A 17,208-nucleotide genomic window follows, 5' to 3' on the forward strand; every position below is an offset into this window, starting at 1 on the left:
CTGGTGGGGTGAGAAGGATGAGGGGCAGGGAGAGGTGATAAGTCAAAATGCTAGAGAAGTAAATAGGGACCAAATCATAACTGTAAGCCTTATTAGGAACTTGGACATTAACCTGGGGAATGGGAGCCATTAGGGTTTTAAGCTAGTGACCAACATTACCCAATTTACATTTTAGAAAGATGGGCTTTGGGTGGTTACCCTGTCAAGAGCGGATTGGGGGAGGGGGAGAGAAGAGATGGGAAAGGAAAAATTAAAGGGAGATTTGTGATAATCCAGATGAGATAATCATTGCCCTGACATACAACTGAGAGGAAATGAAAAGAATCCAAAAGAAGCTCCTTTTCAAGAATGAAAAGGACTTAACTTGGTGACTAAGTGGATGTGATATGAAGAATGAGAGAGAGGAGTTGAGGACTCCCAGACTTCTATACTGAGCAACCAGTTGGACTATGGAACCGCTCACTGAGAGAATGAGCATAGAAAGAATAATTCTGCTGATTAAGAAAAGTGAATTTAAGGTGCTTACACAATAAACAAGCAGAGTTGTTCAAAAGCTAACTGAAAAATAAATAAGCTGGCATTCCCCCAATTCTTTTTTAAACCCCTCTCTTCAATGAATCCCTTTATTTCTAATGAGACCAGCATAAATTCCTATTCTCTTCATGCTCCTAAAATCAACCTTTGGTATAATAGGTTTGTTGCCATATAGCAAAGGCGGTCATTGCCTTTTCTAGATCAACTTAATGAGTAAATAATAGGCCTGTGGGTGGGGGCCAGAGAAGTATGTGATGGGGTTCAGGACACACTACCCCCCAAAACAACACCTTGGCATAGTGACTATTTTAAGCTGAAGGAGTTTGAGAAAACAGCAGAAGGAAGAGGGCAGAAGGTCAATGACCTTCCTGCTTCTGTTTCCTCAAGCTCCTTCTGCTTAAAATAGTCACTATGCCAAGGCACCTATGTCATGTAACACTTATATTTAATAAATTTGTATGCTTTTCTCCTATTAATCTGTCTTTAATAGTTTATTTTTCAGACTCAGCCAGGGACTCTGAGAAGGATGAGAAAAAAATTTTCCTCCTCTACAGAAGCTTGGAGTTAAAATATTAAAAAAACAAACAAACAAAAAAATATTTTAATGGAGAATACTACAGTATGTAAACTATATCTCAGTAAAACTTAAAATATTTTAATACTTTTTAGCAGATGCTAAATATCCTCTCTCCGGTTTTTTGTATACCTATCAGAGTAGAGTATCTTCATTCTTAAAATGGGCTCTTAATGGTTTTAGACATTAGATTGAGAGTAAATTAAATTTCCAATCTAAAATGTACAGTAATCAAAAAAAATAAGATTTTGAGGTTTTAGAAAAAGTAAATGGTAATATTTACAGCAACACTATCTATTGATAATTCAAACATTAATTTTAACAATACAGCCAAGAGAAGAGAAAACATAAAAATTTTATTGTTGATTTGGTTTGAAGTTTATAATTTAAAAAATTACACTAGCTGAAGTTTATAATTAAAAATTTTATTTGGATGTCCTTAAGCTAATTAAAATTGGTACTTAAAATTTCATTACAAAAGTCTGCAAAATACTTAAAAGTAGAAAAAATAAAATGAGTACTCATAAACTTCATCCATATTTGGCAGTTCAGATTTTGCTAAATTGGCTTTCTCCATCCTCTTTTGTCTTTTTTTACTGCCAAAACGGAAAATAAATTAATGTAATCATTTAAATATATATGAAAAAGTTTTTGACATGTCTCATCAAAAGAATGAAATGTTAAAAGTATCATATACTATTATTTATTAATAAAATAATTACCAATTAAATATTATAATATTAAAAAATAAGGAAAACTTTTTAAAATAGAGAGGTACTTTAGGAAGGAAAAGATCTTATACCTTAAAAAATAGAAACTGCAACATAACTAAAAGGCCAAAATGATAGTGAATGATGTTACCAAGCTTTTTTCACTTTGACTTAGAATCACTATTTTTACTGTGACTTTTATTTTTATTATTAGCTTTTTAGAGAAAAACAGAAGGTAGGTGAATTTCTGCCCAAACACTTGTCTGACTGTTAAATCATATATGTGTAGGGAAGACTCAAGAGAGTCAGGCTGTAAAAACAGTCTATGGAAATCCTAAAAAGTTAAAAGAGATATCAGCTACTGCACAATACAGAAGAGACAAATTTGTAGTTGAGTCCAGGAAAGTTAACAGCCTACTAGAATAAAAAAACCAACAATCATAAATAAAAAAAAAAATGAACAAAACAAAAAACCTCCAACCCCACCAAAACTCCAACCATCCTCAGTCCTCAACACAAGAGAATAGAGTTGTTAATTGGGGGGAGGGGGAAGTGACCATATTCAGGAGAATAAAGTCAATGAATAGGAATTGAGTGCGAATGGGCCAGATGTTGGATTTAGGAAGTACTTTAAAGTGGCTTTTATAATCATGTTCAAAGAATTAAAGGGAAACACAATATTAGTTAGTGGACAGACAGTTAATCTTGGATCAATAGAAATTACCAATTGGAAGAACAAAGAGAAAAAAAGATTTAAGAAAAATGAACTGTCTCAAAGACTTGTGGGACAACATAAAGAGTATCAACATACATTTAACTGGCGTTCTAGGAGAAGAAATGAGAGAAAAATGGGAGAAAATGTGAGAATATAAAAACAAGTTAAAATCTGAAGGGTAGAAAGAAGCCTGAAACATTGAACAGGAGATCAACATTAAAAATGTTAGCATTTCTCATTATGAAAATAAAATACCCTTTAAAACCATTTCTATTCTTACCCGAGAGAAAATTACATATTATAAATGCCCCTCACAGGAGTTAGTTGATTAAAAATTAAAAAAATCAAGTAGTAAAATAATCAGCTGTTTATTTATAAAGGATCTTGAATTACACTATCCTGTTTACCTTTAGATAGTCAACATCTGTGGTCACATATAATACCATTTAGCTCACTGCTTTGAGCCCATCATTTCTGGATAAGAATTTCTAAATTTAGAATGCTAGTTCAAGGGAATAAAAGTTAGACAGTCTTCTGCTGGGCTTATTTTTATGACACTAAGAGAGAAGTTATGTTTTCTAAATCTCCTCTTGTTGCTGGTAATAAAACATTAGCTAATGGGCAGTACAAAAAAAAAAATGGTTTTAAGCATATAGCAATTAAACCAGATATAGAACCTGACAAAAAAGAGTAGAGAAAAAGATGATCTAGAGTAGAAAATGTTTCCAAACTGGAAGACCAGCAAACCGAAGCCATTAACAAATTCATACAAAATATTTGTATAAGGGATTTACAGAGCATATTTCTTTACTGAGAGTTTTTGGCACACTATGTCAAGGCCATCAGTGGATGAATTCAAAATAAAGTACATGAGGTAACATAATTCATATTTGCCTTTTCCAATTTGTTTTATGTAGCATTAAAAAAAGAAAGAACTACTTTGAAAAGAAAGTCTCTTACTTTTAACATTTCTCAGTTCTTGATTCTACATTTTCCATTCACTGCACCATTCAGTTCGCAGTTACCTGTAAACTTTCCCACAATCCTGTATTTAAGTATTGTAATTGCTTGTACTTGAAGGAGTAAATAATTTCTCTTATATTATTAAGATTATTAGGTTTTACAACTCTCTGAACCTTCATCAAAGCTTCTTGTTCTTATTTATAAATTAATAACTGCTTTGAGGTTTCATATGGCCTTTGTCAGAATTTCATTACAGACTCTGGTAAAAATCCCATTATTAGCAATACCATTATGAAAAAGAATTCAAAATAACAAACTTGTCTGCAAATGCCTCATTACGACTATGGATTGTCAAAATAAATTCTTGGTAAAAAATGACTTTACACACCAAGTGCTTCCACTTGATTCTCTTAAAATAATCATCCTATACTAACTACCAAAGCTCTCAAATGGCATTTTGTTTGAACTCTAGAACAGAAACCTAAGATCTCTGTAATTCTGATTGATAATTAAATCTTTTAACTCCCTTAGTCCCTTCCCAAATCAGACATTCCTACTTGAGAAATCTAAATGAAGTCCAAATTACTACAGTGGAAAGAGACCTTTTATTCATTCAATAATTCATTATCAAGAGCCCATTTCATCATCTACACCTGCAAACTACAAACATGATCTCTAGTAATACATCCTCCATGACAAAATCATGACATTAAATAGAACTTTAATGAAACATTCTTTTAAAGCTAAAGAAATAATTGCATTAATGCATGTCTCATTTTGTCTTTATGGGGCTAGTTCATAAAGGGTAAAAAGAATATATTATCTCATCCATTACTTTAAATTTTTCAGAAAAAAAATGTTTTTAAGGACATTATTATCTGTAATCTAAAGGAGACATCATTAGATACATAAAATATTTAAAAGTTAATAACTCTGAGCTACACTCCTGAGTTAGAATTTATATAGAGTAAGGTTCACTTTTTCTTAATTTTAGTGTATAACAGGAAAATGCAGGGAGCAAAACTCTTTCCTTTTTGTTGAATGCTTCTTAAATTGATTTTGAACTGTGATCACATGGTAAATTTTTACTGGGATTATATATAGCTCATTGCTTCTAAAGTAATAATAAGCACTTTTATAGAGATAGCTGCAAACTTGAGCTATGAAAATTAGGTAATTAATCTTCCCCATTTGGCCTTATTCCCACACTATCTAAGTTCCTGAATCTGCTGCAGTCCCAAAATGGAGACTTGAATGCATAAATCCAAGGCTGTTTCCAAATAACTGACAATGTAAAAATAAATAAATAAATAAATATACAAGATAAAAAAAAATCTGATCATTGCCTTAAAATTCACTATTAAAATTAGAGAAAATATGCCACTCTTTTGCAGATTCATTTATATTTCCTCTTTAACTAAAGAAAGAAAATAGATACAGACTAATGTCCATGGATGTTCACATAATAATTCACAAACAAGGTGGTAAAAAACTGCATTACACTTGAATATTTTTCTTACCTTCAAAAATTCAAAGTAATGTAGACAGTGGTAAACCGGGGCTAGAAGCAGCCTGGGTAAAACATATTGAACAGCTTCCTTGAAACCTTCGCCTATTGACTAGAAAACAAAGCTTATTAATTTTTTTAAGTTTACTTTTCAGACATCATATATCTTGTTTTAAAAATTACTATACCTGCAAATAAAGTGCTGCTCCAGGCTTTGATAACTGACTAAGAAAACGATCATGAAAACCAGGTCGTAAAATATCTCGAGCATATGATTCATATGGATCAAATGCCAATTCCTTAGAAAATAAAGAAGGTAAAACATAAATAAACTTTCTCCAAGGTAGGACATAAAAAACTTATAAACACAGAAAGACTAAATTATGGGCACATCTCTGCCACCACAATTATATTTCTTTAGCCTCTAAACAAAATTATATGGCTATTAATTATAATTTTAAAAGAATAAACCTAATATTCTCAAGAAAGAGAGTAAATCAATTCCTCCTGATGAATAATGGGATCCTCATATGTCATGACACCTCATCAAAGGATTCTAGTAGAGTATAATTAACAAACATGGTCATAAAAATGGGCAGACTTTTGGTTCTGGAAAACAAGTGTAGCCTGAACATCAAAGAATGATATCTGCAACTAGACAAAGTATAAACATTTAGAATACTGGTGCTAATCTATGGCCATGCCACCCTGAACAAGCCCAATCTCGTCAGATCTCAGAAGCTAAGCAGGGTCAGGCCTGGTTAGTACTTGAATGGGAGACCGCCTAGAAAGACCAAGTACTGTAGGCATAAAAAATAAGGGTTTTGTAAGCTAACAAAGTCCTTGCAATCTGTGAGGTCAACCAAGGGTTGCCTCGCCTAAAAAAATAAAAATAAAAATAAAAATAAATAGAATACTGGTTCTAGACATTTATTTTATCATGGTCATTTCTTAGAGGTAGACTTTTACTTTCTGTAAGCCAGAGGTAACAGTTTATATCATCTAAAATTCATTGCTACAGTTTTCACAAAACAATTAAGCAGCAATTTAATCCAAATTGCCAATAATTTTTACCATTGTCCATCATTAATAAACAAAACAACTGTAATAGTTATATCTAATAAAATAGATCTATTTTTGATGACTCCTGAGGAAAAAGAGAGTAGGTGGCCTGTGCCCTATTCTAGGTTAAAAATACACAGACACAGACAGACAGACAGACAGACACACACACACGCACACACGCACACGCACACACACTCTTTCCCTCTCTCTCTCTCTCTCTCTCTCTTTCTCTCTCTTCAAATATAGTGCTCTAGATTCTAGCAAGAGCTCATTTCTATGAAGGGTAATTCTAGGAGGAGGAAGAGGACATCTAGTGGAGGAGCACAGCAGAAAGAAATAAGGAATGACAAGAACAAATGATATTTATGTACTAATTACCCTTTATGTGGTTTTTTGGATTATTTTAAGAAAAGGTTAAATAACAACATGAGATCAGAAATTATAAGACTTGAGTTCTGTTCTTTGTGAAATGCAGTATGGCATATAAGATTCCCAGTCATCCTGAATTCTTGAGCAGATTTCTAGTTCATCTCCTAATTTCAATTTCTTTCACTGTCCTTCCAACCAAAAACTTCTATAATAATATAACACTGGAAATTGTAGCCCAACCCATTGTAAATGTTATAGGAATAAATAGTTTCAACAACAGAAGGAGTCAAGTATGAATAGGGTAGATGGGAGAGAAGAACAAAATGTGATTAGACTTAAAGAAGTACAATTTAGTAGTTGGTAGTTGGGCATGGGGATGTGGAGCACGGCAGAGGGAATGCAGTTAGCATTAATATGTTGGCTAGGTGGAGGGTCAGGGGAGGGAGGGAGCAATTGGGGGGATCGTTCTATGAACTATATATGTCTAACCAATGTACTGGATACTTGAAACTAATTTAAATAAACAAATTTAAAAATGTGATTAGATGCTTCTATCTTAGGTCTCTTGAACTCTAGAAATTATCATATGCATCAGATATTATTTGCCATCCTCCCCTTTCAACAAACTCTAGTTTATTACAAATTTTTATGAGAACTATATACATTAAAAATAAAAGGTAGACAGTAAAGTGGCTTACAAGCATGCCTTTAGAGTCACAGAGAGTTCTAACTCTGATAGTACTACTTATTAGCTGTGTGACCTTTGAAAATCTACATACTCTCTAAGCCAGTTTCCCCATTGGAAAATGTGAATAATGCCCACTTCGAAAGATTCTTTTAGAAATTAAATTAGATATCATATGCAAAGTGCTTACAATTGGGTATGCACATAGTAAGCATTGAATAAATGGTACCTAGTATCGTCATTTTAAAATAGCCAACATCAAAAAAAAAAAAATCCAATTAAAAAGTGGGCAGAGGACCTCCAAAAAGGGCATATAGATAGCCAATAGACATATGGAAAGATGCTCAGTGTCACTAATCACCAGAGAAATGTGAATTAAAACCACAATGAGATATCATCTCCCACCAGTCAGAAAGGCTATCAATAAACCAACAAACAAACATTGGTGAGGATGTGAAGAAAAGGGAACCGTCCTGTACGTTGGGGGATTACAAATTGGTGCAGCCACTACAGAAAACAGTATGGAAGTTCTTCAAAAAATGAAAAATAGACTGTCACCTCATGACCCAACAATTCCATTCTGAGTATTTATCTGAAGAAATATAAAACACTAATTTGAAAAGATACGTGCACCCCTACATTTACTGCAGTGTTATTTGCAATAGCTGAGATATGGCAGCAACCTAAGTGACCATCAATAGATGAATGGATAAAATAGATGTGGTACGCATATACAATGGAATATTACTCAGCCATAAAAAAGAAATCTTCCATTTGTGACAACATGCATGGACCCACAGGGTATTATGGTAAGTGAAATAAGTCAGACAAAGACAAATACTATATTATCTCACATGAAGAATCTAAAGAACAAAATAAATACTAGACCTATTGGAGGGATAACTTTGTAAATTATGTAAATGTCTACCAGTATGTTGTGTACCTGAAACTAATATAATATTGAATTAAACTGTAATTGAAAAATAAAAATTAAAAAAATAGTTACTATCAAGAGGAAAAAACTGACAACTGGGAATACAAGCTCAAATCATACAGTTTTATTCTTCAGGATAAATCTGTAGAATGGTAAGTACTTCTAAGAATCAATGTATAAGTTAACAGATGATTTTATGATTAGTTTGCTGGTTAAAATGCAATACTTATAAGATTCATAAAGGTGTTAATTATCAATATACATAACTGTATATTAAAAATTAGAATACGGTAAACATACAAAAAAGTAGAGAACAGCCTATCATTACTATATTTACCATCTAGCTCAAAAAAGCAACATTTTATAATACTAGCTTCAGCTTTTTTTAAAAAAAAGTAATGAAACACAGTAGACATAATTGATCTAGACTCCTTTTCACAAGCTTATCTCCTCTCCTGCTGACTCCAGAGGAAATCAATATCCTGAATTTGAATTTTCATTTATCCTTATACTGTAATTACCTATGTATCAGGAAACAAGGTGTTTGCAAACTATATATAAATATCATAATGTGCATATTCTGCAATTTGCTTTACATTCAAAGTTGTTTTCAAGATTTATCCATTTTGATTCATGTAGTTCCTTCCAATTCATTTATATTAAATTGTATATTCTACTGTATAAATATCTTTTTTTGTAGGTAAATTTTTTTATTTGGAGATACATGCAGTTTTGAGAAATAATATGCAAAGAACCTGTGCACACTTTACATACTATTCAGTTTCCCACTATGATAACATATTGCAATAGTTCAATATAGTGCAATATCACAATCTAGTCGTTGACATTAATGTAGTAAAGTATAAAATATTTCCATCATTATAAGGATCTCTCCTGTTGCCCTTTTATAACCATATCTCCCTCCCTTCACTACCTCCTTTTAGCCCCTAGAATCCACTAATCTGTTCTGCATCTCAATATTTTTTTATTTTAAGAATGTTACATAAATGAAATTATACAGTATACAACCTTTTGGAATTGCTGAATTATATGGTAATTCTATGTTTAACTTTTTGAGGAACTGCCAAAACTGTTTTCCAAACAGTTGTACCAGTTTACATTCCTACCAGCAAGGTATGAGGGTTCCAATTTCTCCACATCCCCACTAACGCTTATTTTCCTTTTTATTTTTATTCTAGCCATTTTAGTGTGTGTGAATTGGTATTTCATAATATTTTTGTTTTGCATTTCACTAATGACTAATAACGTTAGGCATCTTTTCATGTATTTGTTGGCCATCTGCTTATCTTCTTTGGAGAAATTCCTATTCAAATCCTTTGCCCATTTTAAAATTGAGCTGTCTTTTTGTAAAAGTTCTTTGTATACATTGGATACTAGACCATTATCAGAGATATGATTTGCAAATATTTTCTCCCATTCTGTGTGCTGTCATCACTTTTGGTAGTGTTCTTTGAAGCACAAAAGTTTTTAATAAGTCCAAATTATTTTCTTGTGCAGCTTGTGCTTTTGGTGTCATATATCTAAGAATCCTTTGCCAAAGCCAGTGTCATGAAGATTTAGCCATTCCTTCTTCTAAGATTTTTATAATTTTAGCTCTTATGTTAGGTCTTTAATCTATTTTGAGGGTATGCTTGTATATGGTATAAAGAGTTCAATTTCATTCTTTTGTGTTTCTCATGACTTTATGACATCTTTTTGTGAACAGTTTTAAAAGTTTGATTTAATCTCTTCTTTAATGGCTTGCACTTTCTATGTGTTTTTTCAGAAACCCTTCCTATTTCGAAGTCATAAATATGTTCTATATTTTCTTCTGAATATCTATAAGTTTTATTTTTCAGTTTTAGATTTTTAATCTATTGAGAACTTTTAGTGTATGACATGAGCTAAGAAAGAAATTTTTTCTTTCCATATGGATATAGTTCTTTTCCCCATCTGTACATTGTAATCCATAAACAGTATTCCTATTCTTTTGGTGAGTTTCCTAAATGTTTTTAAAATCAAATATAGTTTGTTACCCACAAATTTTTCTTAATTTTAAAGAGTTTAAAGTTATTCAATTTCTCCATCCTGCTGAATATAAGCACACTTTACACACTGTACATTTTATCACTGGTGCTTAGAAGTTTAGTTTAACCCTTCCTTTTAAATGACAAAAAATTATTTGGTTTATAAATATTTGATAGTTTACCAAATTTACAAATACATTTTCCTTGACTTCTGTCTGAGTACAATTTCCTTCTCGCAGAAGAACAAACATCCTTTAATACTTTTTATAATGAGGGACTATGGGTAATAAACTCTCTTGGCCAATGTTTATCTTTTTATTTGTTCCTCACTTTTTTCTCTAATCTTTTATGATCATCTTCCACAATTTGATGAAATTTTAAATATTTATGGAATGTATCTGTTTAATCATCACCCAGATAGGGAAACAGAAGTCCAGTACCTCAGACAAGCTTCTTCATGTTCTATGGCAACCACTATTCTAACCTCTATTCCTCAAAATCTGTTTACACGTCTTAAACTTTCTACAAATGCAATTATACTTTGAATTTGTATTTTACTCACATTATGTTGCCTTTAAAAAAAATCAGTAGTTCATTCTTTTCTATTGCCATACAGTATTTCACTGTGTGATTATGTCACAAATTATCCATTCTGAATAAATCTGTTACGAACATTCTTGAACATGTCTTTTGGTAAACACAGGCATTCATTTTTTTTGGTATATACCCAATAGTAAAACTGGTGGACCATAGGGTACACTGTATGCTTAGCTTTAGTAGATATGCCAAATAGTTTTCCAAAGTAGCTGTCCCAATTTATACCTCCTCCACCAGCACTGTAGCGTTCTAACTGCTCCATGGTTTTAAATTGCATTTCCTTGGTGAATAATGTTGAATATCCTTTCTTCTTTTAGAAAATACCCACTCAGGTCTTTTGTCTATTTTTGAAAAAAACTAAGCTTTTAGTTACTGATTTGTAGTTCTTAATGAATCTAGATAAGTCCTTAATTGGTTATAAATATTACAAATATTGTATCCATTCTATAGCTTGGCTTTTCACTCTCTTAGCTTTTTGTCTGTTGACAAATATTCTTACATTTAATGAAGTCCAGTTTATCAATCTTTTCTTTTATAGTTACTGTTCTTGTGTCCTATTTAAGCAATCTTTGCTTATTCCAATGTCATGAAAATTTCTTATGTTTGCTTCTGCAAGCTTTATTATTTTTAATCTTTGTTCTCTCTCACTCTAGAATAAAAGTTTAGTAGGGCAGAAAATACCATCTTCTCTCATTACTTTGAAGATATCACTAAACTGACTACCAGCCTGTATTGTTAAAGATAAGTCTCCTGTCATTCTAACAATACTTTCTCTTTTCTCTTCACAACTTTTAACATGTTCTCTATTTTTACTACAGTATTTGGCTATGGGTTTATTTTTATATACCCTGTCCAATATTTGGGATTGTTTTCCCCTCTTTAATTCTGCCTCCCCACCCCCAACTTCCATCCTTGACCTATGGATGTTGCCATTTCTCCTTAAGAACTAGATCTCTGAAGGTGGGGCGTCCCCTCCCACACACTTGTGGAGTGCACATGGGGCCTGGCGTATCCAGGGCCTAGCACCCCCAGTGCACTCGGGAGCCTGGCACACCCGGAGGGCCTGGCGCACCCAGGGTATGGTCTGTGGCTCCACTTGGGGCGCGAACCCAGGACCTTCTGTGTGTAAAGCAGATGTGCTAACCACACTATAAAGCCATCCCCTGAAATTAATTTTTGATATGGGAAATCGTATCTTCATTTCTGAAAAATTCTCGATTTTTATGTCTTCAAATATTGCTCCTCCATCATTCTTTGAAACTCCTACTAGAGGTATATTGAAGCCTTTCAATGTAGCCTTTATTACTCTTAACTGGTCTTTCATATTTTATCTTAGTCTCTCTGTGTCACAGTCTCAGTAAATTCCTGAATTTTATCCTTGAACAATTCACTAATTTTATCTTTGAACTAAGTCTGGAAAATGTTATATTACATAATGAGTTTTTATTAAAATGCCTAGATGTTTAATTACCCAAATCTTCTGATACTACTTGTTCTTGTTTCCTTCCCACCAGTTTTGTTTCACAATGTTTTCTTTTATAAATGGATCATATTCCTTCATTTACCTCTTTAAGCATCCTAAACTTCTTTGAAACTTTTAATCTATTGTACAAAATTAATTTCATCTGGAATGAATTAATTTTGCAATTGTTGATTTTGTTATATGTCATTCTGAGCATCAGAATTTGCCTTGAATTTTAGAATTTATAGGATAGGTTTCTTAGGGGGAGGCTCTTAATTTTTGGTTTCCTTTTTTTCTCTCCCATCTTTTATGATCACTCTTCTAGACCAGAACTTGCTCTTAAAATGACTTTTCTGTTTCAGGCTCTCTGATCATATTGGCTTAATATTGTGGGATACTCAGTTAAGTTTTAAGGTATATTTGTTATAAAGTAATGTTTTTGTCTCCCTACCTCAAGGCAACAATTTTCTATAAATCCTTATAGGCAGCAGGTTGGCAGGTTTCCCCAGCATCCTATTACAATTTGGGTCTTGATGCAAAAAGTCTTACTCAATTTCATGGAGCACATTTAGTCCTCACTGTCATTAAGAGCCAAAGGCCCAACTACCAGAGCTCATTACCTTGAATGTCTATTGTTTCTGATCTTGTTTTTGAGTCTAGTTATGTATATTCCTTTTATAAAAATGTTTTATTGACTTTTACTCATTTGAAGTATGATGGGGGGAAGGCTGTAGTGAAGTTTAAACTTACCATAACTATTTTGACTGATAGTCTTAAATTTTTATGTTTTATAAATTCAACCCTGTTATAACAAAAGGTATAGTAGATTTTAGAGTGAAAACAAAGAAGAGCTAGAAATCTCAGAATGATTACCTATATTAACTTATAAGGACTAGCTCATATATTTTAGCATTTAAAATATCCAAGGAAAGGGCAATCATTTTTCTACCCTCATGATAATAATGTGTAGTTATCATATATCGAGTAACTTATTGTGTGAAAGTGGTTATCCAAGTATTTCAGGTAGGCTGTTTTATTTTCACAAAAATCCTGAATCCTATAATTGTTAATTTACAAATATAGATACAGAGATTTAGAGATATGAAATGAATTGTCTCGGTCACATAACACTAATAAGTAGCAGAATCTAGATTAGTATACAAGTAGTTTGACCTCATATCCAAGTTCTATGGCCTCTTCATTGACAGGGTGTGCACTTTTCTTAGCCTTGCTATGTTTAGACAAATGAGTATCAGCTGTAAATGACTCCCTTCTATGAGATATTTTTTTTTTAATTTTTAATTTTTTTCCAGGAACATTTTATTTTCAACAGTAAGTTATTTATATTTTGCACTGTATGTTCACCGCCCATAGTTAGATTTCTTTCTTTCACCACATATTTGACCCCTTTTATCCCATCTACTTTCGCCTTCCCTGTTTTTTTATAATAGATAAGAAACTACTTTTTCTGTGCTTTGTAAGATAACAGAAACAAATGTTGCCAGCAGCCTCTGAGAAAGGGGCAATAAAGCTGAGTAGGCAGCAGTTAATATCTATTTCAGCTAGAAACAAGAATTAAGATTCCAACTGTAATGCAAATATAGGGCTTTCATGCATATTTATTTGGGTATGCAACTTAAGTACTTACTTCTGCTAAGTCTTCAAAGCAGCTTCCTACTAATGGATGGGGACTGCCTTCATCAGTCATTTCTACAGTATCTTCTATATGGCCCAGTAACTTTACACTAAGTTCATGTATATCTACTATACGACTAAATATATTTTCTACATCCTGTTGGGAAGAAAAACACATTAATTCATTTAGATTAGGTAATAAGAAAAATTTTGAGCCAATAAGTCATTTTATAATCATAAAATTAAACAGGGCAAATACAATAAGAAATACTATAAATGTAAGTAAAAGATAATTCAAGAATTTCTTTTGTAATAATGTACTAATTGTAAATACATTTCTCTATGTCAGTGGTTCTCAAACTTTTTGGTCTTAGGACTCATTCACACTCTTAAAAATGACTGAAGACTCCAAAGGACTTTTGTTTATAAACTATCAATGTTTATATATTAGAAATTAAAATCAAGAAAATGTTAAAACATTTATTTAAAAATAACAAAAAGCACTTTTAAGAAAAGCAACTGTATTTTTCTTTAAAAATTTAGTGAGAAGAATGGCATTGTTTTATGTTTTTGCAAATCTCTAACACCTAGCTTAATAGAAAATAGCTGGATTTTCATGTATATTTTTACATTCAATCTGTTGTGGTACATTATTCTGGTTAAAGTATATGGAGAAAATCTAGCTTTCCACAGATTAGTTGGAAAAGGAATGAGTATTTTAATAGTCTATTCAAATAATTGTGGATATCCTTTTCTTTTGTTTTGTAGTTTCTTTATTGATATAAAGTTGTATACCTTAAAATTCACCCTTTTAAAGGGTACTATTCAATGGTTTTTATATATTTGCAGAGCTGTTCAATCATTACCACTATCAAATTCTAGAACATCTTCATCACCCCAAAAAAGAAAGCCTGTGTCCATTATTAGCACTATCCACTCCTCTTCTTCCAGTCACTGGCGATCACTAATCTACTTTCTACTTTGCTTACTGTGGGCATTTTTTATGAATGGAGTAAATGTCATTTTAAGATATTAAACTAAAATTCAACAAATGGTAGTTTCTTAAAGGTAGTTGCTGAATAATCATAGTTTGTCAATCATTCTTTCAGGTAAAAGTTGTGTTTCATGAAAAAAATTGCTACTTCCATTTGCAACTCAATCATACAGTGCTTTTTTTCAAGACAACCACCATATTTGGTATGCAGCAGAAGTGCTTCATTCATTCTTCCTATCTCCCTCAGCTCTTCTTTAACCCAGGAATTTTTGTAGTATGCCAAGCTCTTGTTCTACTAGTAATGGCAAAGAATCCATACAGTCCCCCTTTTACTTTCTTTATTCATTCTACTCTTCTATTATCTTACTTTTATCATAAATAGATATGCATACAAGAACACCCAATACAACACTTTGTAACACCTAGAAGGTTTTCTGCAGATTAGATTACTGGGTAAATATTTTTGTCATGAGATATGTACTTAAAATATCAATGAGTATTTTCCAAAAAAGAGTCCATTGGTTTACCCTTCCATCAGTAGTGTATGGAAGTAAGTTTTGCTAAACCCTTACAACACTAAATATTGTCAATCTTAACTTTTAGAAAAGTACTAAGATAACTGAAGAACAAGTACTAATTTGCATTTATCCAATTACTGTTTTTTGATTTGATTATCTCTACTAGTGACTGTACTGTTTTGTCAAATCAACTTTGACATATGATTCATATCCAATCAGATACACATATTTTAAATGTGGTTTTTAATGAGATTTTATATAATTATTCCTTCTTATAACTATAATCATAATCAAGATACAAAACATTTTCATTACCATAAGAAGTTTCTTTGGGGCTCATCCCCTTTAATCATCACTACTGCCCAAGAAACCAATGATTTCCTTTCCATCATTATAGACTAGAACTGTCTTTTCTAGAATAGTAAACAAATAGAATTATATATAATCTTTTGTGTCTTGTCTTTCTGCTCATGTTTTGGAGATGGTATCCTTATTGCTGGATATATAACTACTTCATTCCTTTTTAATGCCAAATAGTATTCCATTGTATGGACATACCACTATTTGTATATTCATTCACCTGTTGATGGATATTTGGGTTGTTTCTAGGTTGGGGCTATCACAAATAAAGATGCTATAAACATCCATCAACAAGTTTTGTATGGACATGGTTTCATTTCTTCTTGGTAAAAACCAAGGAGTGGAACTGCTAGGCTAGCTTATGTTTAAGTGATATAAACCTGCCAAACTCTTTTCCTAAGTTTTTACACTAGATTGTATTCTCACAAGCAGTTTCTTCACATTCTGTTTCAACATTTGGTACTGTCAGTCTTTTTAATTTTAGCCTTTCTAATGACTACATAGTAGTATCTCATTGTGGTCTTAATTTGCATTTCTCTAATGACTACTGATGTTGAGCATCTTTTGATGTGCTCACTGGTGTATCTGCTTTTATAATGTGTTTAAATATGTTGCTCACTTAAAAATATCAGGCTGTCTTTTAAACTACTGAATTAGAAAAGTTCTTTATATATTCTAGATACAGTCCTTTGTAAGACACGTGTATTTTAAAATAGATTCTACCAATCTGTGACTTACCTTTTTATTTTTCTGACAATTTTTTTGAGAAGTAAAAGTTTTTCATTGTAATGAAGTCCAATTCATTAATTTTTAATTTTATGATTCTTGATTTTTGTGTCCTAAGAAATCTTTGCCTATCCTTTACTCCTTAATTTTTTAAACAATTTTATTAAAACATAATTTTATACCATGCAATTCATCCATTTAAAATGAACAATTCAATGATTTTTACTATATATTTATAGATTTGTACAACTCATAATCTACTCTTTTATTTTTTAATGTTCACTCATTTCCATAACTTGAGCCCCAATCTCAGCCTCTATAGTGAGCACTGATTCTCTCCATCAGTCACCCATGGCTATGTGGCTATGGTTCTAGAAATTACTAGAAAGCAACTATAGATGATCTCAACTGTTCTCACTTGGCATTTCCCCAGAACCCTATCCTCTCTAATTTTTAATGTTATTAGCTCCTTCTTTCATGCTCCCCAAAATACTGTTGTAATACTTCTATTACAGTAATTACCGTACTTTAACTTAAGTTTACATCTCTCTGTCTTAACTTTAAACATGAGGGAAGGAATTGTTTCTTATTCACCTTTCAATCTCATTGCTAAATATGACACCTAATGATGTAGGCAGCACTGATGAGTGCTAGCTGAATGACTAAAATGAGTTAAATTTAAAAGAATCTTCCACTTAAACAAGAAGCTTTATTCTTTGGAGGACATGAAAGATTCTGTGAATTCATTTGCACTTCTAAAATCAGTCTAGTTTAGATTTTGTCTTTTCATTGCTGATGTTTAATTTACTGAAATGGTTGTAGCAACTTTGTGA

The 17,208-nt window shown here is 32.1% G+C and overlaps 1 protein-coding gene and 1 pseudogene across 5 annotated transcripts in view; one reads left to right on the forward strand and one right to left on the reverse strand.

Annotated features, from left to right (window-relative positions):
- The window catches only part of SOS1 (SOS Ras/Rac guanine nucleotide exchange factor 1), a 129,769-nt gene that overhangs the window by 46,871 nt on the left and 65,690 nt on the right, over positions 1 to 17,208 (reverse strand). For 4 of the 5 annotated variants that reach the window (XM_016162183.2, XM_016162176.2, XM_016162167.2 and 1 more), the window contains exons 6-8: positions 13,791 to 13,934; positions 5,192 to 5,302; positions 5,017 to 5,115 (exon numbers count right to left, since the gene is read on the reverse strand). In XM_016162183.2, coding sequence (XP_016017669.1) covers positions 5,017 to 5,115; positions 5,192 to 5,302; positions 13,791 to 13,934 — 354 coding nt within the window. The remainder of the gene's footprint in view (positions 1 to 5,016; positions 5,116 to 5,191; positions 5,303 to 13,790; positions 13,935 to 17,208) is intronic. The other variant, XM_016162194.2, reaches the window with a different exon arrangement.
- LOC118605744 lies at positions 5,694 to 5,812 on the forward strand (annotated as a pseudogene).

The sequence above is a fragment of the Rousettus aegyptiacus genome, unplaced genomic scaffold, assembly GCF_014176215.1.
Source record: "Rousettus aegyptiacus isolate mRouAeg1 unplaced genomic scaffold, mRouAeg1.p scaffold_m13_p_7, whole genome shotgun sequence".
NCBI classification, from domain to species: domain Eukaryota; kingdom Metazoa; phylum Chordata; class Mammalia; order Chiroptera; family Pteropodidae; genus Rousettus; species Rousettus aegyptiacus.